At 37.3% G+C, this 24324-nt stretch overlaps 2 protein-coding genes across 4 annotated transcripts in view; one reads left to right on the plus strand and one right to left on the minus strand.

Moving 5' to 3' along the window:
• The window catches only part of MTMR8 (myotubularin related protein 8), a 256913-nt gene that overhangs the window by 45152 nt on the left and 187437 nt on the right, over positions 1–24324 (plus strand). For all 3 annotated transcript variants that reach the window (XM_043895248.1, XM_043895250.1, XM_043895249.1), the window contains one exon: positions 24156–24278. In XM_043895248.1, coding sequence (XP_043751183.1) covers positions 24156–24278 — 123 coding nt within the window. The remainder of the gene's footprint in view (positions 1–24155; positions 24279–24324) is intronic.
• Positions 11635–11883, minus strand: LOC122689105 (short coiled-coil protein B-like). The gene is made up of 2 exons (XM_043895252.1): positions 11863–11883; positions 11635–11778 (listed from the first exon to the last, which is right to left on the minus strand). The coding sequence occupies exons 1-2, from the start codon at positions 11881–11883 to the stop codon at positions 11635–11637; spliced, it is 165 nt and encodes a 54-aa protein (XP_043751187.1).

Below are 24324 nucleotides of genomic sequence, written 5' to 3' on the forward strand. Positions count from 1 at the left end.
TTGACCAGCAAGACAGGAACACAAAACCAATCATCAGCATACAGACAATCCATAGTTACCACAAAGCACATCACCTCAATGATCCTGCCCATCAGAGAAAAAAGCTCACCTCCATGCATCAGAAGGAAGGCACAAGCCCCTCTCAACATAGAGCCTGTGCAAGCCACTAAACAAACCTCACCCACCAGGGGCAGAGAACAGAAGCAAGAAGAACTGTGATACTGCAGCCTAGGGATAGGAGACCCTGAATATAATAACTCAGACAAAATGAAAAGACAGAAATATTGTGAGGCTGAAGGAACAAGACCAAATAAATGAAGAGGAACTAGGCAAGCTACCTGAAAAAGAATTCAGAGTAATGATAGTTCAGTTCAGTTCAGTTCAGTCGTGTCCGACTCTTTGCTACCCCATGAATCACAGCACGCCAGGCCTCCCTGTCCATCACCAACTCCCGGAGCTTACTCAGACTCATGTCCATCGAGTAAGTAATGCCATCCAGCCATCTCATCCTCTGTCGTCCCCTTCTTCTCCTGCCCCCAATCTCTCCCAGCATCAGGGACTTATCCAATGAGTCAATGCTTCGCATGAGGTGGCCAAAGTATTGGAGTTTCAGCTTCAGCATCAGTCCTTCCAATGAACACCCAGGACTGATCTCCTTTAGGATGGACTGGTTGGATCTCCTTGCAGTCCAAGGGACTCTCAAGAGTCGTCTCCAACACCAGAGTATAAAAGCATCAATTTTTCGGCCCTCAGCTTTCTTCATAGTCCAACTCTCACATCCATGCATGACCACTGGAAAACCCATAGCCTTGACTAGACAGACCTTTGTTGGCAAAGTAATGTCTCTGCTTTTTAATATGCTATCTAGGTTGGTCATAACTTTCCTCCCAAGGAGTAAGCATCTTTTAATTTCATGGCTGAAATCACCATCTGCAGTGATTTCGGAGCCCAAAGAAATAAAGTCTGACACTGTTTCCACTGTTTCCCTATCTATTTCCCATGAAGTGATGGGATCAGAGGCCATGATCTTAGTTTTTTGAATGTTGAGCTTTAAGCCAACATTTTCACTCTCCTCTTTCACTTTCATCAAGAGGCTTTTTAGTTCCTCTTCACTTTCTGCCATAAGGGTGGTGTCATCTGCATATCTGAGGTTATTGGTATTTCTCCTGGCAATCTTTTTTCCAGCTTTTGCTTCTTCCAGCCCAGCATTTCTCATGATGTACTCTGCATATAAGTTAAATAAGCAGGGTGACAATATACAGCCTTGAGGTACTCCTTTTCCTATTTGGAACCAGTCTGTTGTTCCATCTCCAGTTCTAACTGTTGCTTCCTGACCTGCATACAGTTTTCTCAAGAGGCAGGTCAGGTGGTCTGGTATGCCCATCTCTTTCAGAATTTTCCACAGTTTATTGTGATCCACACAGTCAAAGGCTTTGGTATAGTCAATAAAGCAGAAATAGATGTTTTTCTGGAACAATCTTGCTTTTTTGATGATTCAGCGGACGTTGGCAATTTGATCTCTGGTTCTTCTACCTTTTCTAAAACCAGCTTGAACATCTGGAAGTTCACGGTTCACATATTGCTGAAGCCTGGCTTGGAGAATTTTGAGTGTTACTTTACTAGCGTGTGAGATGAGTGCAATTGTGCGGTAGTTTTAGCATTCTTTGGGATTGCCTTTCTTTGAGATGGGAATGAAAACTGACCTTTTCCAGTCCTGTGACCACTGCTGAGTTTTCCAAATTTGCTGGCATATTGAGTGCAGCACCTTCACAGCATCATCTTTCAGGATTTGAAATAGTTCAGCTGGAATTCCATCACCTCCACTAGCTTTGTTCATAGTGATGCTTCCTAAGGCCCACTTGACTTCCCATTCCAGGATATCTGGCTCTAGGTGAGTGATCACACCATTGTGATTATCTGGGTCGTGAAGATCTTTTCTGTACAGTTCTTCTTTGTATTCTTGCCACCTCTTCTTAATATCTTCTGCTTCTGTTAGGTCCATACCATTTCTGTCCTTTATAGAACCCATCTTTGCATGGAATGTTCCCTTGGTATCTATAATTTCCTGAAGAGATCTCTAGTCTTTCCCATTCTGTTGTTTTCCTCTATTTCTTTGCATTGATCATTGACAAAGGCTTTCTTATCTCTCCTTGCTATTCTTTGGAACTCTGCATTCAAATGGGAATATCTTTCCTTTTCTCCTTCGCTTTTTGCTTCTCTTCTTTTCACAGCTATTTTCACAGCTACCTACCCCGGTCAGTAGGTGCCCAATATGCTACTGGAGATCAGTGGAGAAAAAACTCCAGAAAGAATGAATGGATGGAGCCAAAGCAAAAATAATACCCAGTTGTGGATGTGACTGGTGATAGAAGCAACATCCAGTGCTGTAAAGAGCAATATTGCATAGGAACCTGGAATGTTAGGTCCATGAATCAAGGCAAATTGGAAGTGGTCAAACAGGAGATGGCAAGAGTGAATGTCGACATTCTAAGAATCAACCAACTAAAATGGACTGGGATGGGTGAATTTAACTCGGATGACCATTATATCTACTACTTTGGGCAGGAATCCCTTAGAAGAAATGGAGTAGCCATCGTGGTCAACAAAAGAGTTCTAAATGCAGTACTTGGATGCAATCTCAAAAACAACAGAATGATCTCTGTTCATTTCCAAGGCAAATCATTCAATAGCACAGTAATCCAAGTCTATGCCGCTACCAGTAATGCTGAAGAAGCTGAAATTGAATGGTTCTATGAAGACCTACAAGACTTTTTAGAACTAACACCCAATAAAGATGTCCTTTTCATTATAGGGGACTGGAATGCAAAAGTAGGAAGTCAAGAAATACCTGGAGTAACCGGCAAATTTGGCCTTGGAGTATGGAATGAAGCAGGGCAAAGGCTCATAGAGTTTTGCCAAGAGAACTCACTGGTCATTGCAAGCACCATCTTCCAACAACACAAGAGAAGACTCTACAGATGGACATCACCAGATGGCTAACACTGAAATCAGATTGATTATATTCTTTGCAGACAAAGATGGAGAAGTTCTATACAGTCAGTGAAAACAAGACTGGGAGCTGACTGTGTCTCAGATCATGAACTCCTTATTGCCAAATTCAGACTTAAATTGAAGAAAGTAGGGGAAACCACTAGATTATTCAGGTATGACCTAAATCAAATCCCTTATGACTATACAGTGAGAGTGAGAAATAGATTTAAGTTACTAGATCTGATAGACAGAGTGCCTGATGAACTATGGACAGAGGTTCGTGACATTGTACAGGAGACAGGGATCAAGACCGTCCCCATGGAAAAGAAATGCAAAAAGGCAAAATGGTTGTGTGAGGAGGCCTTACAAATAACTGTAATGATAGTAAATATATCTAAAACCTCAAAAATAGAATGGGGGAAATGCAAGAATCAATTAACACATTTAAAAATGACCTAGAAGAAATAATGAAAAAACTAACAGAGGTGAACAACACAGTTACTGAAATTAGAAATACTCTAGAAGGAATCAATAGCAGATAGCTGAGGTAGAAGAACTGATAAGTGAGCTAGATGATAGAATTGTGAAAATAACTGCTGAAGAGCAGAATAAAGAAAAAATGAATGAGAAGAATTGAGGACAGTCTCAGACCTGTGGGACAGTATTAAATGTACCAACATTAAAGTTATAAGCGTCTCAGAAGAACAGAAAGAGAAAGGATCTGGAAAATCTTTCAAGAGATTATACGTGAAAACTTCCCTAACATGGGAAAGGTAAAAGTCAATCAAATGCGAGAAGCACAGAGAGTCTGATATAGGATAAACCCAAGCAGAAACATGCCCAGGCACATATTGAAGAAACTAACAAAATTTAAACACAAATAAAAAAATTTAAAAGCAGTAAGGAAAATGCAGCAAATTATGTACAAGTGAATCCCCATAAGGTTAACAGCTGATTTTTCAGCAGAAACTCTACAGGCCAGAAGGGAGTGGCAGAATATATTTAAAGTAATGAAAGGGAAAAACCTAAACAAGATTACTCTACACAGCAAGGATCTCATTCAAAATTGATGGAGAAATAAAAAGCTTTACAGACAAGCAAGAGTTAACTGAATTCCTCACCACCAAACCAGCTTTACAACAAGTGTTAAAGGGGCTTCTCTAGGCAAGAAACAGAAGAGAAAGAAAAGACCTACAAAAACAACCCAGAAAAATTAAGAAAATGCCAATAGGAACATATATGTAAATAGTTAATTTAAATGTAAATGGATTAAATACTATGAGCAATTATATGCCAATAAAATGGAAAACTGGGAAGAAATAGACATATTCTTAGAAAAGTACAACATTCCAAGACTGAAACAGGAAGAAATAGAAAATAAGAATAGACCAATCACAAGCATTGAAATAAAAACTGTGATGAAAATTTTTCCAAGGAACAAATCCTAGGGACAGATAATTTCATAGGTGAATTCTATCAAGTATTTAGAGAAGAGCTAACACCTATCCTTCTCAAACTCTTCAAAAAATTTGCAGAGAGAGGGACAACCCGAAAGTCATTCTACAAGACCTCCGTCATTCTGATAACAAAATCAAAGATATCACACAAAAAAAGAAAATTACAGGCCAGTGTAACTGATAGACACTGATGCAAAACTCCTCCACAAAATACTTTCAAACAAAATCAAACAGCAAATTAAAAGGATCATACACCATGATCAAGTGGCGTTTATCCTAGGGATGCAAGGATTCTTCAATATACACAAATCAGTCAATGTTACACCATATTAATAGATTGAAATATAAAACCCATATGATCATCTCAATAGATGCAGAAAAATCTTTTGACAAAATTCAACACCCATTTATGATGAAAACTCTAGAAAATGGGCATAGAAGGAACCAACCTAAATCTAATGTACACCGTATAAGACAAAACCACAGCAACCATTATTCTGAACGTTTAACAACTGAAACCATTTCTTCTAAGATCATGAACAAGACAAAGGTGCTCTCTCTTGCCACTGTTATTTAATGTAGTTCTGGAATTCTTAGCCAGGGTAATCAGAGAAGAAAAATAAGTTAAAAATCCAGATTGAAAAAGAAGAAGTGAAACTTTAACTGTTTGCAGATGACATGGTAGTATACGTAGAAAACTCTAAAAATGCCACTCAAAAATTACTAGAGCTAATCAATGAATTAAGTAAAGTCCAAGGATTCAAAACTAATACACAGAAATCCCTTGCATTCCTATACACTAACAATGAAAAATCAGAAAGAGAAATTAAGGAAACAATTCCATTCATCATTGCAACAAAAATAATAAAACACCTAGAAATGAAACTACTTAAAGAGACAAAAGGTCTATATGCATAAAACTATAAGACACTGATAAAAGAAATCAAGGATAACATAAACAGATAGAGAGATATACCATGTTCTTGGACTGAATGAATCAATATTGTGAAAATGACCATACTAATCAAAGTAATATATAGGTTGATTGCAATCTTTATCAAATTACCAATGGCATTTTTCATAGAACAAAAGAAAATACAATTTATATGAAAACACAAATATCCCTGAATAACCAAAGCAATCTTGAGAAAGAAAAACAGGTGGAAGAATCAAACTTCCTGAGTTCAGTCTAGATAGAAAGCTCAGAGATAAACCCATGCACCTATGGGCACCTTGTCTTTGGCAAAGGAGGCAAGAGTATACAATGGAGAAAAGATAGTCTCTTCCATAAGTAGTGCTGGGAAAATTGGAGAGCTACACTATGGTGTTGGAAAAGACTCGTGAGAGTCCCTTGGACTGCAAGGAGATCCAACCAGTCCATCCTAAAGGAGATCAGTCCTGGGTGTTCATTGTCAGGACTGATGCTGAAGCTGATACTCCAATACTTTGGCCACCTCATGCGAAGCGTTGACTCATTGGAAAAGACCCTGATGCTGGAAAGGATTGGGGGCAGGAGGAGAAGGGCACGACAGAGGATGAGATGACTAGATGGCATCACCGACTCGATGGATATGAGTTTGAGTGAATTCCGGGAGTTGGTGATGGACAGGGAGGCCTGGTGTGCTGCGATTCATGGGGTCGCAAAGAGTTGGACACAACTGAGCGACTGAACTGGACTGAACTGAACATGTAAACGAATTAAATTAGAACACTTCCTAATACTATACACAAAAAGAAAGTCAAAATAGATTAAAGAGCTATATGTAAAGCTAGACACTCCAAAACTTTTAGAGGAAAACATAGGCAGAACATTCTTTGATATAAGTTGCAGCAAGATCCTCTTTGACCCACCACCTGTGCTGTGCTGTGCTTAGTTGCTCAGTCATGTCCGACTCTGTGCCTGCCAGGCACCTCTGTCCATGGGGATTCTCTAGGCAAGATTACTGGAGTGGGTTGCCATGCACTCCTCCAAGTGATATTCCCAACCCAGGAAGCAAACCCAGGTCTATTGCATTGCAGGATTCTTTACCATCTGAGCCACCATGGAAGTCCAGCCCACCTCCTAGAGTAATGGAAATAAAAACAAAAATAATCAAATGTACAGCACAGGAAACCATAAACAAGATAAGATAACCTTCAGAATGGGATAAAGTAATTGTAGATGAATCAACTGAGAGAGGATTAATCTCTAAAATGTACAAGCAGCTCATGCAGCTCAATATCAGAAAATCTACCCAATCAAAAAATGGGCAGAAGACCTAAACAGACATTTCTTCAAAGAGGCCTTACAGATGGCTGACAAACACATGAAAAGATGCTCAACATTGCTCACTATTAGAGAAATCCAAATCAAAGTACAGTGAGATGTCACCTCACACTGGTCAGAATTGTCATCATCAAAAAATCTACAAATAAATTCTGGAGAGGATGTGGGGAAAAGGGGACACTCTTTCACTGTTGATAGTTATGTAAAGTGATACAGCCACTATGGCAAACAATATGAGATCCGTTAATAATTAGGAATAAATCTACCTTATGACCCAGCAATCCAGTGGGCATATACACTGAGAAAACCATAATTCAAAAAGACGCGTGTACCCCAGTGTATGAACAGCATAAATAGCAGCACTATTTATAATAGCTAGAACAGATGTGATAGTTGTACCATAAAGAAGGCTGAGTGTCAAAGAATTGATGCTTTCAAACTGTGGTGCTGGAGAAGACTCTTGAGAGTCCATTGGACAACAAAGAGATCAAACCAGTCAATCCTAAAGGAAATCATCCCTGAATATTCATTGAAAGGACTGATGCTAAAGCTGAAGCTCTAATACTTTGACCCCCTGATGTGAAGAGCTGACTCATTGGAAAAGACCCTGATCCTGGGAAAGACTGAGGGCAAGAGGAGAAGGGGTGACTGAGGATGAGATGTTTGGTTGACATAATTGACTCAATGGACATGAATTTGAGCAAACTCTGGGAGACAATGAAGTGTTGACAGGGAAGCCTGGTATGCTGCAGTGCATGGGGTCACAAAGAGTTGGACATGACTGCATGACTGAAGAAGAATAATAAGAACATGAAAGAGAGCTAATGTCCATTGACCGATGAATGGATAAAGAAGTCGTGGTGCACATATACAATGGAATATTGCTTGGCCATAAAAAGGTTAGAATTTGGGACACTTATACTGAGGTGGATGAGCCTAGAGCCTCTTACACAGAGTGAAGTAAGTTAGAAAGAGAAAATCAAATATTGTTTATTAACCCATATACATGGAATCTAGAAAAATTGTACTGATGAACCTATTTGCAGAGCAGGACTAGAGAAACAGATATAGAGAACAGAGTTGACACAGCAGGGGAAGGAGAAGCTGGGATTAATTGGGAGAGTAACATTGAATGTGTATACTACCATGTGTAAAATAGATAACTAGTGGGAAGTAGATGTATAGCACAGGGAACTCAGTTCAGTACTCTGTGATGACCTAGAGAGGTAGGATAGGGAGATTCGAGGGAGGCTTAAGAGGGAGGGGATATATGTATATGTAGCGCTTATTCATGTTGCTGTACAACAGAAACCAACACAGCTTTGTAAAGCAGTTATCCTCCAGTTAAACATAAATTAAAAAAAGAAAAAAGAGCTTTGGGCTAGGAATTTTATGTTTTGATGTGATCTCAGGCATTTCTCCTTTTATCCCATTGTAAATGAAAGCCACAATGCCTAAGGATGTAGAGGTACAGATGTTAAAAACTAGTTCAACCATGAGTGTGGATGAATTAAAGAGGCCAACATTATAGAATACCTTTTAAATGTCTAAGATTATTTCCCATAATTTTAAAAAGGAAATGTGGTTTTTTATTTGTCTCTGTTTTTCAACCTCATATATATAGAATTGAGTTCATCACATGTACCTCACTCATGGTGTGTTACCATCATTGATCAATGCCAGGCCATCTTTCATTTATCATCGTACCTTGGAGATACTGTTCCAGAGCACAGCAATGAAATGAGTATCACAATAAAACAAGTCACATTTATCTTTTTTTGTTTCTCAGTGCATGTAAAATTTTGTTTATACTATGTTTTAGTCTACTAAGTGTGTGATAAAGCATTTTATCTAATAAAACAATGTATATACCTTAATTTAAATATACTTTATTATTTAAGGGCTTCCCTGATACCTCAGTTGGTAAGGAATCGCCTGCAATGCAGGAGACCCTGATTCGATTCCTGGATCAGGAAGATCTGCTGGAGAAGGGAGAGGCTATCCACTCCAATATTCTTGGGCTTCCCTTGTGGCTCAGCGGGTAAAAAATCTGCCTGCAATGTGGGAGACCTGGATTTGATCCCTGGGTTGAGAAGATCCCCTGGAGAAGGGAGGGGCTACCCACTCCAGTATTCTGGCCTGGAGAGTGCTGTGGTCTGTATAGTCCATGGGGTTACAAAGAGTCGTATATGACTCAGCGACTTTCACTTTCACTTTATTATTTAAAAATTGCTAGACATCATCTGAGCCTTCAGCAATTCGTAGTTTTCTTGCCTTGATGGTGGTTACTGACTGATCAGGGTTACTAAGGGCTTTGGTAATTTCCTAAAATAAGACAACAATGAAATTTGCCACACTGACTCTTTCTTTCATGAACAATTTCTTTGTAGCATACAGTGCTATTTGATAGCATTTTATACACTTTAGAACTTCTTTCACAAGTAGAGCCAACCCTCTCAAATCCTGCTGCTGCTTAATCAGTTGTTTATGTAATACTCTAAATCCTTTGCTGTAATTTCAAGAATCTTCACAGCTCCTTCACTAAGAGTCATTTCCATCTCCAGAAACCACATTTTTTGCTCATCCATAAGATGCATCTCTTCCTTTGTTAAAGTTTTATTGTGAGATTGCAGCAATTTAGTCAAATTTTGGGGGATAATTTTTCTCTTTTATTGAAGAATAGTTAATTTGCAATGTTGTGTTAGTTTCAAGCATATTTCAAAGTGATTCAGTTACACACACACATATGTACACTCTTTTTCAAATTCTTTTACACTGTAAGTTATTACAAGATATTGAGTATAGTTCCATATGCTATACAGCGGGTTCTTCTTGTTTACCTATTTTATATATAATGGTGTATATATGTTAATGCCAAACTCCTAATTTGTCTCTCCTCCTCTCCCACTATCCCATTATCCCTTTTGGTAATAATAAGTTTGTTTTCTATTTCTGAGTCGATTTCTATTTTGAAAATACATTCATTTGTATCATACAAGTGATATTATGTAATATGTGTCTTTCTCTGACTTACTTCAATTAATACAATAATTCAGTCACATCTTTAGCCCCCACTTCTATTTCTGGTGTTCTTGATATTTCCATCACATCTGCAGTTACTGAAGTCTTGATCCCCTTAAAGTCATTCATGATGATTAACTTCCAAACTCCTGATAATGTTGATATTTTGTTCTCTTCCCATGAATCATGAATGTCCTTAGTGGTACCTAGAATGGTGTATCCTTTCCAGAAGGATTTCCACTTACTTTGAACATATCCATCAGAACAATCACTATCTATGGCAGCTATAGCCTTACAAAATATATCTCTTAAATAATAAGCTCTAAAAATCTGAATGATTTCTTGATATATGGGCTGCAGAGGGGATGTTGTGTTAGCAGACTTAAAACAACATGAATCATGTACATATTCATCGGAGTTCTTGGTTGCCTGGGTGCAATTTTAGTGAGTAATAATATATTTTTGAGACTTTTTTATTAAACAGCAAAGCATAACTACAACACAATTTTAAATGTTTGAAAATTATGTCACAGAGTTGAAGAATGTTTATGTATGACTATTATATATTCATACAGCTAAAGCCATAAAATCTTACACCAATAAAAACATAAGATTATTCCATCATTAGCTTAAAATTTAATAACCATAAACTATATTAGTGGATCTCTTTTCCTATTTAGCATTTTAACATTACTTCTGATACTGGTTTCCTTATCTAATGGAATCTACAAAGTAAATTAACAAACAAACAAACAATGAACTGTTAACTGACTAAAACGCTGTAAACCAGTAGTTGTGTTTACAGAAAATTCTGGCAGTAGTGTGATAAAATACTGAGGAAGCATCAATTAGTATACATGTAAAATTCTCCCATTTTTGTTCATGATTTTGATACTAATATACTCTTAAGGGACTTTGCCAAGTTGATCTGCTAATTATTAAACCTGAGACCAAACTTTATTTTCTTCCAAGTGTGGTTTATATAAGGCTAGCCAAACTTAATCCATTTTCTTATATAGTCCCCCCACAATCTAATCTGTGCTAGGGATAACAGAAATCTTGAGTAAAAACATTTGGAGTTGGTTACAGGAACTTACCAAGTACTTTTCCCAGCCTATTTATATTTTTCTGCAAAATTTTATACTTCAAAGAAACAAACAACCAGAGCTCATCTTTTTAGATACCACGTAGGTTATTTTGTGCAAAGGAAGTTTTTAACAACAAATCTTCCCAATATGATAATTCAAAGAAAAATCTTCATTTTTAGAGTCTCCATTTTCAATTGATTAAAGAGAAACCAACTATCCTATCTTACTACTAAACATAACAAATAAGCCCTAAATAAGAAAGTATTTTATTTTGGTTAATTTTCAGCAATTAGAAGTTTTGGTTCCTCTCCTAGATGAGTAACTACTGAAATTACTTTTTACAAATGTGAAACCATTTTTTTCCTTAGAGGAAGGAAAACGGGAAGAAAGCAAACAGAGAAGAGGCACACAATGGTGGACAGGGTACAGAAAGGTGTGCATTCAGTATGATTTTGGTCACTTTGTTGCAACAAGGTTTTTATTTTCTTGTGTGTCTATGTCTATCGTAAAAGAGAAAGCTAAACCTATAAATAAAAGCAAATTTGATATAACATTCATTTTCAAGTATCATAAATTTATGCATTTCTAATTGTAAAGTCTCTACAATACATTTGCATGTTTTCATAGACTAACATAATACACAAACTCATAGAAGTCTTCTGTTATGCTTTTAATTTTGCCCAGATCTGACATGTTTATAAATACTCAGTGAAGCCACAAATGATAGTCCTATAACTTTTGGAATCTATCCAAGTTTTAAAGGAAAAAAGATCAGCAGCAATTCCATAGAGACATAATGGATATCAATCCCTTACTTTCTTTTGCTTTTTCTTTCAGTTGTTTGAAAAACACTAGAATCTGTCATGAGGTTTTCTATATATTGTCTAAGAACTGGATTTTCTGATTTTAGCTTCAGATTTTCTTCCCTAACTGCATCTACTCTTGCAGAGAGGTCTTCAAGTGTGTGGGGGAAACTCAACCCTTGATTAATAAGTAATGTTTTTTCCTCTAATTCCACCTAATTTTCAGCATCAACTGCATCTATGTCAGCATTCATCATCTTAAGTAACAAATTTTCAGGTCTTGGATACAGAATTCTTTTTTTTTTTTTTTTTTTCTGCCGGCGCTCTGCCCGGCGGGGCTGATACAGAATTCTTGATGAGTGGTCTGCCGTTTGAGGTGCTGGCAGGGGGAGGAATTAGGAGGACACCTCAGGCCTGGACATTTGGAATAACTGGCACCTGAGCAATAATATTTTGAAAGGAATCTTTTTCTGAATAGTAGGTCTCAACAGTGGGTTTAAAATATTCGGTGAACTATGTTGTAAACGGATGGGGTATTGTCCAGGTTTTTTGTTCCATTTATAGAGCACAGAGTATACATAGTATAATGCTTAAAGGCCCTAGGATTTTTGGAATTTAAATGAACATTGACTTCAATTTAAAAATACAAGCTGCATTAGGTCCTAACAAGAGAGTCAATATGTCCTTTGAAATCTGAATCCAGGCACTGACTTCTTTCTAGCTCTGAAGGTGCTAGATAGCATCATCTTCCAAAATAAGGTTGTTTCATCTACACTGAAGATTTATCGTTTAGTGTAGCCTTTACTTATTATTTTAGCTAGGTCTTCTGGATAATTTGTTGTATCTTCTATTAATACATTTACAATTGCTGCTTTACCTTGTACTTTTATGTTGTAGAGAACAAATTTGGAAAACTCAGCAGTGGCCACAGGACTGGAAAAGGTCAGTGTTCATTCCAGTCCCAAAGAAAGACATTGCTAAGGAGTGCTCAAACTACCACAAAATTGCACTCATCTCACATGCTAGTAAAGTAATGCTCAAAATTCTCCAAGCCAGGCTTCAACAGTACATGAACCATGACTTCCAGATATTCAAGCTGAATTTAGAAAAATCAGAGGAACCAGAGATCAAATTGCCAACGTCTGTTGGATCATAGAAAAAGCAAGAGAGTTGCAGAAAAACATCTATTTCTGCTTTATTGGCTATGCCAAAGCCTTTGACTATGTAGATCACGAAAAACTGTGGAAAATTCTTCAAGAGATGGGAATACCAGACCACCTGACCTGCCTCTTGAGAAGTCTGTATGCAGGTCAGGAAGCAACAGTTAGAATTGGACATGGAACAGCAGCCTTGTTCCAAATCAGGGAAGGAGTATGTCAAGGCTGTATCTTGTCACCCTGCTTATTTAACTTATATGCACAGTACATCATGAGAAACACTGGGCTGGATGAAGCACAGGCTGGAATAGAGATTTCTAGAAGAAATATGCAGATGACATGCATATCAGATATGCAGATGACACCACCCTTATGGCAGAAAGCAAAGAATAACTAAAGAGGCTCTTGATGAAAGTGAAAGAGGAGAGTGAAAAAGTTGGCTTAAAACTGAATATTCAGAAAACTAAGATCATGGCATCTGATCCCATCTCTTCATGGCAAATAGATGGGGAAACAGTGACAGGCTTTGTTTTGGGCTCCAAAATCACTGCAGATGGTGACTGCAGCCATGAAATTAAAAGACACTTACTCCTTGAAAGAAAAGTTATGACCAAACTAGACAGCATATTAAAAAGCAGAGACATTACTTTGCCAACAAAGGTCCATCTAGTCAAGACTATGGTTTTTCCAGTAGTCTTGTATGGATGTGAGAGTTGGACAATAAAGAAAGCTGAGCACCGAAGAATTGATGCTTTTGAACTGTGGTGTTGGAGACGACTCTTGAGAGTCCCTTGGACAGCAAGGAGATCCAACCAGTCCATCCTAAAGGAAATCAGTCCTGAATATTCATTGGAAGGACTTATACTGAAGCTGAAGCTCCAAGACTTCGGCCACCTGATGTGAAGAGCTGACTTATTTGAAAATACCCTGATGCTGGGAAAGATTGAAGGCAGGAGGAGAAGGGGATGCCAGAGAATGAGATGGTTGGATGGCATCAGCGACTCTATGGACATGAGTTTGAGTAAACTCCAAGAGTTGGTGATGGACAGGGAGGCCTGGCATGCTGCAGTCCATGGGGTCACAAAGAGTCGGACATGAGTGAGTGACTGAACTGAACAGAAATAAACTGGTGGCTTCTTTCCTTAGACCTCATGAATCAACCTTTGCTAGCCTCACTCTTCTGCAGCTTCCTCTCTCAGCCTTTGAAGAATTGAAGAGAGTTCGAGTCTTTCCCTGGATTGTGCTTTGGTTTTAGGGAATGTTGTGGCTGGCTTGATCTTCTATCTAGAGTTCTCAAACATTCTCCATATTAGCAATAAGACTGTTTATCTTTATTATCATTCCTGTGACTACTGGAATAACACTCAATTTCCTTCAAGAACTTTTTCCTTCAGTTTATAACTTGGCTAACTGGTTGACCCAAGAGGCTTAGCTTTTGGCCTATCGCAGCTTTTGATGTAACTTTCTCATTAAGCTTGGACAGATATTCGTGGCATTGTACAGGAGGCAATGATCAAGACCATCCACAAGGGAAAAAAATTCAAAAAGGAAAAACGGTTGTCTAAGGAGGCCTTACAAATAGCTGAGAAAAGACGAGAAGTTAAAGGCAAAGGAGAAAAGGAAAGATATACCCATCTGAATGCAGGATTATAAAGAATATCAAGGAGAGATAAGAAAGCCTTCCTCAGTGATCAATGCAAAGAAATAGAGGAAAACAACAGAATGGGAAAGACTAGAGATCTCTTCAAGAAAATTAAGAGATACAAGGGAATATTTCATGCAAAAATGGCACAATAAAGGACAGAAACAGCATGGACCTAACAGAAGCAGAAGATATTAAGAAGAGGTGGCAAGAATACACAGAAGAACTGTGTGAAAAAGATCTTCACAACCCAGATAGCCACAATGGTGTGATCACTCACCTAGAGCCAGACATCCTTGAATGCAAAGTCAAGTGGGCCTTAGGAAGCTTCACTACGGACAAAGCTAGTGGAGGTGATGGGATTCCAGCTGAGCTATTTCAAGTCCTAACAGATCATGCTGTGAAAGTGTTGCACTCAATATACCAGTGAATTTGGAAAGCTCAGCAGTTTCCACAGGAGTGGAAAAGGTCAGTTTTCATTCTAATCCCAAAGAAAGGCAATGCCAAAGAATGTTCAAACTATAGCACAGTTGCACTCATCTCACATGCTAGCAAAGTAATCTCAAAATTCTCCAAGCCAGGCTTCAGCAGCACATGAACCAAGAACTTCCAGATGTTCAAGCTGGATTTAGAAAAGGCAGAGGAACCAGAGAGCAAATTGCCAACATCCGTTGGAGCATAGAAAAAGCAAGAGAGTTCCAGAAAAACATGTACTTCTCTTTTATTGACTTTGACTGTGTGGATCACGAAAAACTGTGGAAAATTCTTAAAGAGATGGGAATACCAAAGCACCTTACCTCCCTCCTGAAAAATCTGTATGCAGGTCAAGAAGCAATAGTTAGAACTGGACATGGGACAACAGATTGGTTGCAAATTGGAAAAGGAGTACATCAAGGCTGTATACTGTTCCCCTGCTTATTTAACTTAGATGCAGGGTACGTCATGTGAAATGCCAGGCTGGATGAAGCACAAGCTGGAATCACGACTGCCAGGAGAAATATCAATAACTTCACAGATGACACCACCCTTATGGCAGAAAGTGAAGAAGAACTGAAGAGCCTCTTGATGAAAGTGAAAGAAGAGAATGAAAAAGCTGGCTTAAAACTCAATATATAAAAACTAAGGTCATGGAATGTGGTACCATCACTTCACGGCAAATAGATGGGGAAACAATGGAAAAAGTGACAGACTTTACATTCTTGGATCCCAAAATCACTTCAGATGGTGACTGCAGTCATGAAGTTAAAAAAAGCTTTCTCCTTGGAAGAAAACTTATGACCAACCTAGACAGCATATTAAAAAGCAGAAACATTACTTTCTGACAAAAGTGCATCTAGTCAAAGCTATGGTTTTTCCAGTAGTCATGTATGGATATGAGAGTTGGAGTATAAAGAAAGCTGAGCACCAAATAATTGATGGTTTTGAACTGTGGTGTTGGAGAAGTCTCTTGATAGTCTCTTGGATTGCAAGGAGATCCAACCAGTCCGTCCTAAAGGAAATCAATCCTGAATATTCACTGGGTGGACTGATGCTGAAGCTGAAACTCCAATACTTTGGCCACCTGATGCGAAGAACTGACTAATTTGAAAAGACCCTCATGATGGGAAAGACTGAAGGGAGGAGAAGGGGATGACAGAGGATGAGTTGGTTGGATGGCATCACTGACTCGATGGATATGAGTTTGAGCAAGCTCCAGCAGTTGGTGATGGACAGGGAAGCCTGACGTGCTGTGGTCCATACGGTTGCAAAGAGTCGGACAAGACTGAGCAACTGAACTCAACTGAATATTTGAATATATCCTTCAAAACATGATGGAATTGCATGAATTTGTATTTATGTAACTAGTGATATCTTCAGTATTTCAATCTGTTTCTTATTTTTTCACTAAGCCGTGTATTTTTTGGATCTATTCTTGTTGCTATGTTTACCTCTAACCTATTGCTCCTTTTCTTGTTCACATATTAACTTGTGTCCTACTCTTTGGGACTCCATGAACTGTAGTATGCTAGGCTCCTCTGTCCTCCACTGTCTCCTGGAGTTTGCTCAAATTCATGTCCATTGAGTCAGTGATGCTATCTAAGGACCTCATCCTCTGCCATCCCCTTCTCCTTTTGCCTTCTGTGTTTCCCACCATCATTCTTTTCCAATGAGTTGACTCTTCGCATCAGGTGGCCAAAGTATTGGAGCTTCAACTGCATGAACAATCCTTCCAATGAATATTTAGGTTTTTTCTTTAGGATTGACTGGTTTGATTTCCTTGCTGTCCAGGAGACTCTCAAGAGTCTTCTTCAGCACCACAAGCAGAAGGCATCAATTCTTTGGTGCTCAGCTTTCTCTGTGGACCAACTCTCACATACATACATGACTACTGGAAAAGCCATAGCTTTGATTATATGGACCTTGGTTGGCAAAGTGATATCTCTGCTTTTTAACATCCTGTGTGGGTTTGTCATAGATTTCCATCCAAGGAGCAAGAGTCTTTTAATTTCATGGCTGCAGTCACTGTCCACAGGGATTTTGGAGCCCAAGAAAAGAAAATCTGTCTGCTTCCACATTTTCCTCTTCTATTTGGCGTGAAGAGATGGGACCAGATGCTATGATCTTAGTTTTTTGAATGTTGTGTTTTAAGCCAGCTTTTTCACTCTCCTCTTTCACCCCCATCAAGAGTCTCTTTAGTTCCTCTTCACTTTTTGCCATTAGAATGGTATCATCTGCATATCTGAGGTTATTGATATTTCTTCCGGCAATCTTGATTTCAGCTTGTGATTCATCCAGCCAAGCATTTTGCACAGATGAACTCTACTTAAGTTAAATAAGCAGGGTGATGATATACAGCCTCGACATACTCCTTTCCCAATTTGGAACCAGTCCATGTCCGGTTCTAACTGTTGCTTCTTCACCCTCATCCAGTTTTCTCAGGAGACAGGTAATGTGGTCTGGTACTCCCATCTCTTTTAGAATTTTCCAGTTTGTTTTCATCCACACAAAGGCCTTAGTCTAGTCAATGAAGCAGAATTTTCTCTGGAACTCTTTTGCTTTCTCCATGATTCAGTGAATAATGGCAATTTGATTTCTGGTTCCTCTGCCCTTCAAAACCCAGCTTGTACATCTGGAAGTTCTTGGTTCATGTACTGCTGAAGCCTAGCTAGAAAGATTTTGAACAAAACCTTGCTAGGATATGAAATGAGTGCAATTGTACAGTAGTTTGAACATTCTTTCACATTGTCCTTCTTTGGGATTTGAATGAAAAATAACCTTTTCCAATGCTGTGGCCACTGCTGAGTTTTCCAAATTTGTGGCATATTGAGTGCAGCACTTTAACATCATCATATTTTAAGATTTGAAATAGCTCAGCTAGAATTCCATCATCTCCATTAACTTTGTTTGTAGTAATACTTCCTATGGCTTACTTGTCTTCACATTTCAGGATGTCTGGCTCTAGTTGAATGACCACACTATTGCAGTTATCTGGGTCATCAAGACCTTTCTTGTACAATTCTCATGTATATTCTTGCCACCTCTTAACCTCTTCTGCTTCTGTTAGGTCCTTACTGTTTCTGCCCTTTATCGTGCCCATCCTTGCAAGAATTTTCCCTTGATATCACTAATTTTATTGAAGAAATCTCTAGTCTTTCCCATTCTATTGTTTTCCTCTGTTTCTTTGTGTTGTTCATATAAGAAGGCCTTCTTATCTCTCCTTGCTATCCTCTGGAACTGTGCATTCAGTTGAGTATATCTTTCCCTTTCTCCCTTGTCTTTCACTTATCTTCTTTTCTCAGCTAATCGTAAAGCCTTCTCAGACAAACATTTTGCCTTGAATTTCTTTTCCTAGGGGATGATTTTGGTCACTGCCTCTTGGTGCAGTTTTACCAACCTTCGTCCATAATTCCTCAGACACTCCGTCTACCAGATCTAATTCCTTGATTCTATTTGTCACCTCTACTGTGTAGTCATAAGGAATTTGATTTAGGTCATACCTGAATGGCCTAGTTTTCCCTACTTTCTTCAATTTAAGCCTGAATTATGCAATAAGGAACTCATGATCTGAGCCACAGTCAGCTCCAGGTCTTGTTTTTGCTGACTGTATAGAAGAAGTTCTGCATCTTTGGCTGCAAAGAACATAATGTGATTTTGGTATTGACTTTCTGGTTACATCCATGTGTAGAGTCATCTCTGTGTTATTGGAACAGAGTGTTTGCTATAACCAGTGTGTTCTCTTAGCAAAACTCTATTATCCTTTGCCCTGCTTCATTTTGTATGCCAAGGCCAAACTTGCCTGTTTTGCAAGTATCTCTTGACCTCCTACTTTTGCATTCCAATAACCTATGATGAAAATGATATATTCTTTGATGTTCTAAAAAGTGTTGTAGGTCTTCATAGAGCTAGTCAACTTTAGCTTCTTCGGCATTAGTGGTTGTATTAGTGATGTTGAATGGTTTGCTTTGGATATGAACCAAGATTATTCTGTCATTTCTGAGATTGCACCCAAGTACTGCATTTCAGAGTCTTTTGTTGATTATGAGGGCTATTCCATTTCTTCCAAAGGATTCTTGCCCACAGCAGTAGATAAAATGGTCATCTGAATTAAATCCACCCATTGCTTCTAATACCTGCTTAATGCTGCACTACATCTTGAATTATCTATTCTCCCTGTGATGAAAAGATTGCACCCAAGTACTGCATTTCAGACTCTTTTGTTGACCATGAGGGCTACTCCACTTCTTCCAAAGGATTCTTGCCCACAGAAGTAGATATAATGGTCATCTGAATTAAATCCACCCATTGCTTCTAATACCTGCTTAATTCCACAGTACATTTTGAATTATCTATTCTCCCTGTGATGAAAATGTTCTGTATTGTATGTGTCCTCTTTAGGACCTATATGAAAACTTCTTTGGGTTCGTTTTCAGGAATAGAATATCTGGATCATGGAGTGTACTTTGTTACTTTTAATTATGTAGTACCAGATTGATCTCCGGAGTGATCTCAATCTGTCTATACCCTGTCACCCCCTGACAGTTGTAACAGATGAGGGTTGTTTTATCCCCAACACCCTACTGACATGTGGCATTTTCTAGCCTTCCAGTTTTTTCCTGTCTTACAGACTTAAAGAAATATCTTGTAGTTTTAATTTTCACTTATGTAATTACCAGTATTTTGAGTGTCTCTTCATGGTTCTATGCCTATTGGATTTCCTATTCTGTAACTTGTCTGTTCTTATATTTTTGCCCACTTTTCTATTAGAGCTTCTGTCTTTTTTTCATTGAATTACAGGAGTCCCTTATATAGTCTAGATAATGATCTATTGTTAGTTTTATACATTTTATATATTTTCTCCCATTCTGTTATTGATTGATTTTTCAAGTCTTTTCCTGTCTCTCGATCTGACATATTTTGCATTTTCTAGTAACTTTATAGTTTTTATTCTTACGTATAGATATATCTAGATTACACTTTTGCATATGGTAATACATAGGGATCTAGTTTTATTTTTCTTCATGTATTGATACAGTTTTCCCCACACATTTGCTAAGTACTTATATCTTTTGTTCATAATTAGTAGTGCCACGTTTATCCTATATGAAGTGCCCATTCATACACAAGTTTCCCTTTCAACTGTGAGCCTTTATCAATGATCTATTTGTATAGTTTTTTACTAGTACTTCAAGCTTTCTTTTTTTTTACCCTATGGCTTTGGGTATATCTTAATATCTAGTAGAGCAGATCTTCCTTTCTTCACTCTTCTCTTTTAAGATTTATTTAGCTATTTATGGGGTTATAGTCTTCTATTTAAATTTAGAATAAATGTATGGAAAATCCATTTTGAAATTTAACTGAAATTGCATTGAATTTATAGATTAATTTGGACAATAATTTCCATCTTTATAAAATTAAGTTGCCCCATCCAAGAGAATGGATGCCTCTTCATTTCTTTAAGTTGTCTTCAATTTCCTATATTAGAGTTTTAAAGTTTTCTCTGTAAAAGTATCATATATGCTTGATTGGGCTAATTCCTGGATTCTACATGGTGTTGTTGCCACTGTGAATGGTGTCTTATTTATGGTCATTGCTTGTATAGAGAAACATTTGAGTTTTGTAGATTGACATTTTATCTAGAAACCTTGCTGAATTCTAATAGTTTGCTGATTCTTTTTTTTTTTTTCTTTGTAGAAGATCTCCCATTATCATTTTGTTGGGAAGGTTGTCTTTCAGTAAATGGTGCCAGATGCAGTGTTTGACTTTCAGTCCTTGTATTTCTTACTTTCCCCCCTCTTTTTTTGTTATTGTATTGACTAGGATATTTAACGGAGAAGGCAATGGCAACCCACTCCAGTACTCTTGCCTGGAAAATCCCATGGACAGAGGAGCCTGGTAGGCTACAGTCCATGGGGTCGCAAAGAATCGGACACAACTGAGTGACTTCACTTTCCCTTTTCACTTTCATGCACTGGAGAAGGAAATGTCCTTGCCTGGAGAATCCCAGGGACGGCGGAGCCTTGTGGGCTGCCGTCTATGGGATCGCACAGAGTCAGACACGATTGAAGTGACTTAGCAGCAGCCGCAGCAGGATATTTAAAAGAGTCAGCAGATGAATGGATAAGGAAGCTGTGGTACATATACACCATGGAATTTTACTCAGCCGTCAAAAAGAATTCATTTGAACCAGTCCTAATGAGATGGATGAAACTGGAGCCCCTTATACAGAGTGAAGTAAGCCAGAAAGATAAAGAACATTACAGCATACTAACACATATATATGGAATTTAGAAAGATGGTAACGATAACCCTATATGCAAAACAGAAAAAGAGACACAGAAATACAGAACAGACTTTTGAACTCTGTGGGAGAAGGTGAGGGTGGGATGTTTCAAAAGAACAGCATGTATACTATCTATGGTGAAACAGATCACCAGCCCAGGTGGGATGCACGAGACAAGTGCTCCAGCCTGGTGCACTGGGAAGACCCAGAGGAATCGGGTGGAGAGGGAGATGGGAGGGGGGATCGGGATGGGGAATAAGTGTAAATCTATGGCTGATTCATATCAATGTATGACAAAACCCACTGAAATGTTGTGAAGCAATTAGCCTCCAACTAATAAAAAAATTAAAAAAAAAAAAAAAGAGTAGCAGTGATAGATAGGTCCACTTTATTCTTGTTTGTGATTTTTAAGTAATGCATTTAGTTTCTCCATTACACATGACATTCTTTGTAGGCTTTTAATATATAATCTTTACCAAGTTGTGGATGTTTACTTCTGTTCCTAATTCACTAAGGATTAGCATCATAAATAAAAGTGAACTCAAAAGGGTTTTTCTCTATCAGTTGAGATAAATCATTTGATTTTTCTCTTTTAATTTATTCATGTGATGTATTCCTTTGAAGTTTTTCAGTGTTGAACTCTCTTTGCTTTCTTGAGTTAAATTTACCTGATCAAATGAATATATTTTTGAAAATATATTGTTGATTCACTAAATAATTTTTTTTTAAATTATTATTATTTTTTTTTTATTTTTTTTTTCCAGTGGGTTTTGTCATACATTGATATGAATCAGCCATGGATTTACATGTATTCCCAATCCCTATCCCCCCTCCCACCTCCCTCTCCACCCGATTCCTCTGGGTCTTCCCAGTGCACCAGGTCGGAGCACTTGTCTCATGCATCCCACCTGGGCTGGTGATCTGTTTCACCATAGATAGTATACATGCTGTTCTTTTGAAATATCCCACCCTCACATTCTCCCACAAAGTTCAAAAGTCTGTTCTGTATTTCTGTGTCTCTTTTTCTGTTTTGCATATAGGGTTATCGTTATCACCTTTCTAAATTCACTAAATAATTTTATTTGAATTTTTTTCTATATTTCATAAGTGAAATGGTATAAATTTTCATCTCTTATAGTTGTCTGTTTGGTTTTAGAATCAAGATTATGCTAGCCTCATAAATAAAATAGACTGTCATTCTTTTTCTAACACTGGAATCAATTGTATAAGATAGTTTGTTTCATGGAAGTTTGGTAGATTTAACTATCAAATCCCTTTGGACCTGAGGGATTTTCCTTGGAATTTTTTCATTTCATGTAGGTTTTTCAATGTATTAGCATATTGTTCATAATACTCTCATTTAAAGAAATTTGTTACATTGTTTTTCCTTTTACATTCTGTATTTTGTGTATTTGCCTCTTCCCATTTTTTTTTCCTGATCAGTCTTCTCAAAGATCTATTAACCTTTTTAAAGAATTAAATTCTAATTTTGTTCATCTTTTCTGTTGTTTATTTTTTGGTGTGTATGTGGGGGGTGATTATCTGCTTTTTAATTTCTGTGATTTGTCTTTTTTCTCTGTTCTTTTGCTTTCTTCATTGTATTGGATGATTAACTAGTTTATTAATATTTCTTGTTTCATAATAAGTGTACTTAAAGCTGTACATTTCCTTCTTAGTTCTGCTTCAACTGTGTCCCACAATTTTTCATTTGTTGTGTTTTATTATTTTTCAATTTTACATATTTATTAATTCATTTATGGTTTGCTTTTAACCCAAGGCTAATTTAATAATATGGTATTTTGTTTCCTAATATATGCTAACTTTGTCTATTATTCTGTTATTAATTTCTAATGTCATTGTATCATGGTTTAAGAATGCAGACTGTGATATCAAAGCTTTGGAATTTATTGAGTCTTCCTTTACAGACATTGTCATGATGTCTTTTTATAAGTGTTCTATTATTTGTCTTGAATGATTTTATGTTCTTTATTTGTTGGATATAGAGTTCTCTGTATATCTAATAACCTGAAATTTGTAGTTGTACTGTAAAGTATTCTGTATCGCTATTCATCTTTGTTTTTTGTTTTTGTATGTTTAATCTATCAATTCCTAACTAAAGTGTTAAAACAGCCAAGTGTTTCCTTTGTCTCTGCAATTCTGCTATAAGCAAGTACATGATGCAAGATGTATTTTGTCCTGTTGTTCTTTGTCTCTTAATTCTGTTTTGTCAGATTTTAAGAATGCTACTCAAGCTTTGTTCATATTTGTCTAGTATATCTTTCCCATCTTTTTATTTTCAACTTGTTTACATCTCTTTATTTTAGGTATATATCTTTTAGACTGAGTATTTTTGAGTATTTGTTTTAATTCAGTCTACAAGTCTGTCTTTCAATTAATAAGTTTAATTTGTGTATATTTGTTGTAATTTCTCTTGTATTAGGACTTATTTCTGGCATTTAATTTTATAATTCCCAAAAACCATTTTGGTTTTTTTTTTTTCTTTCTACTTTCCATTGGGATAAATCAACTTTCTCCTGCTTTTTAGAAAGTTATGTATTCTATTTTCTTGCATTTTAATGTAAGATCTTAAACTTAAGATCTAATCTCATGTTATTTACCCCTATTGATTTTTCCATACACAATAACTGCCACTTCCCTCCAATAAGATTAGTACCTTGTCCATGTCCTATTTATCTTCTACACACATCTACCCCATCATAGTAACATCATCTAGAATTTTAATCCTTCTTAGAATCCATGTTTCCCTCTCACTTTTATAGTTACTTCGTGGTTGATTTAGGAAAAAGAAACACAGATCATACTAGTTTGCTACCTTGACAGAAACTAGAAAAACTCAAAGTTTTGTAGTAAATTAAGACCATTTGTCTTACTTTGAATTACCCCACTTTAATCACAGATGGTGAGTTGGTAACTTAATCAGCATTTTTCTCCACCCCACCCTTATAACAGGTAGAAAATGTGAAATTACTGGATCGTTATATAGGTAAGAAACCAGCTAATGGAAGTCTGTATCTTACTGCAACCCACCTGATCTATGTAGAAGCTTCTGGTGCAGCCCGAAAAGAGACATGGGTATGTATGTTCATAAGAAGAAATATCAAAGAGTGTTGAAGAATTT

Source organism: Cervus elaphus, chromosome X (assembly GCF_910594005.1).
Source record: "Cervus elaphus chromosome X, mCerEla1.1, whole genome shotgun sequence".
Taxonomy (NCBI): Eukaryota; Metazoa; Chordata; class Mammalia; order Artiodactyla; family Cervidae; genus Cervus; species Cervus elaphus.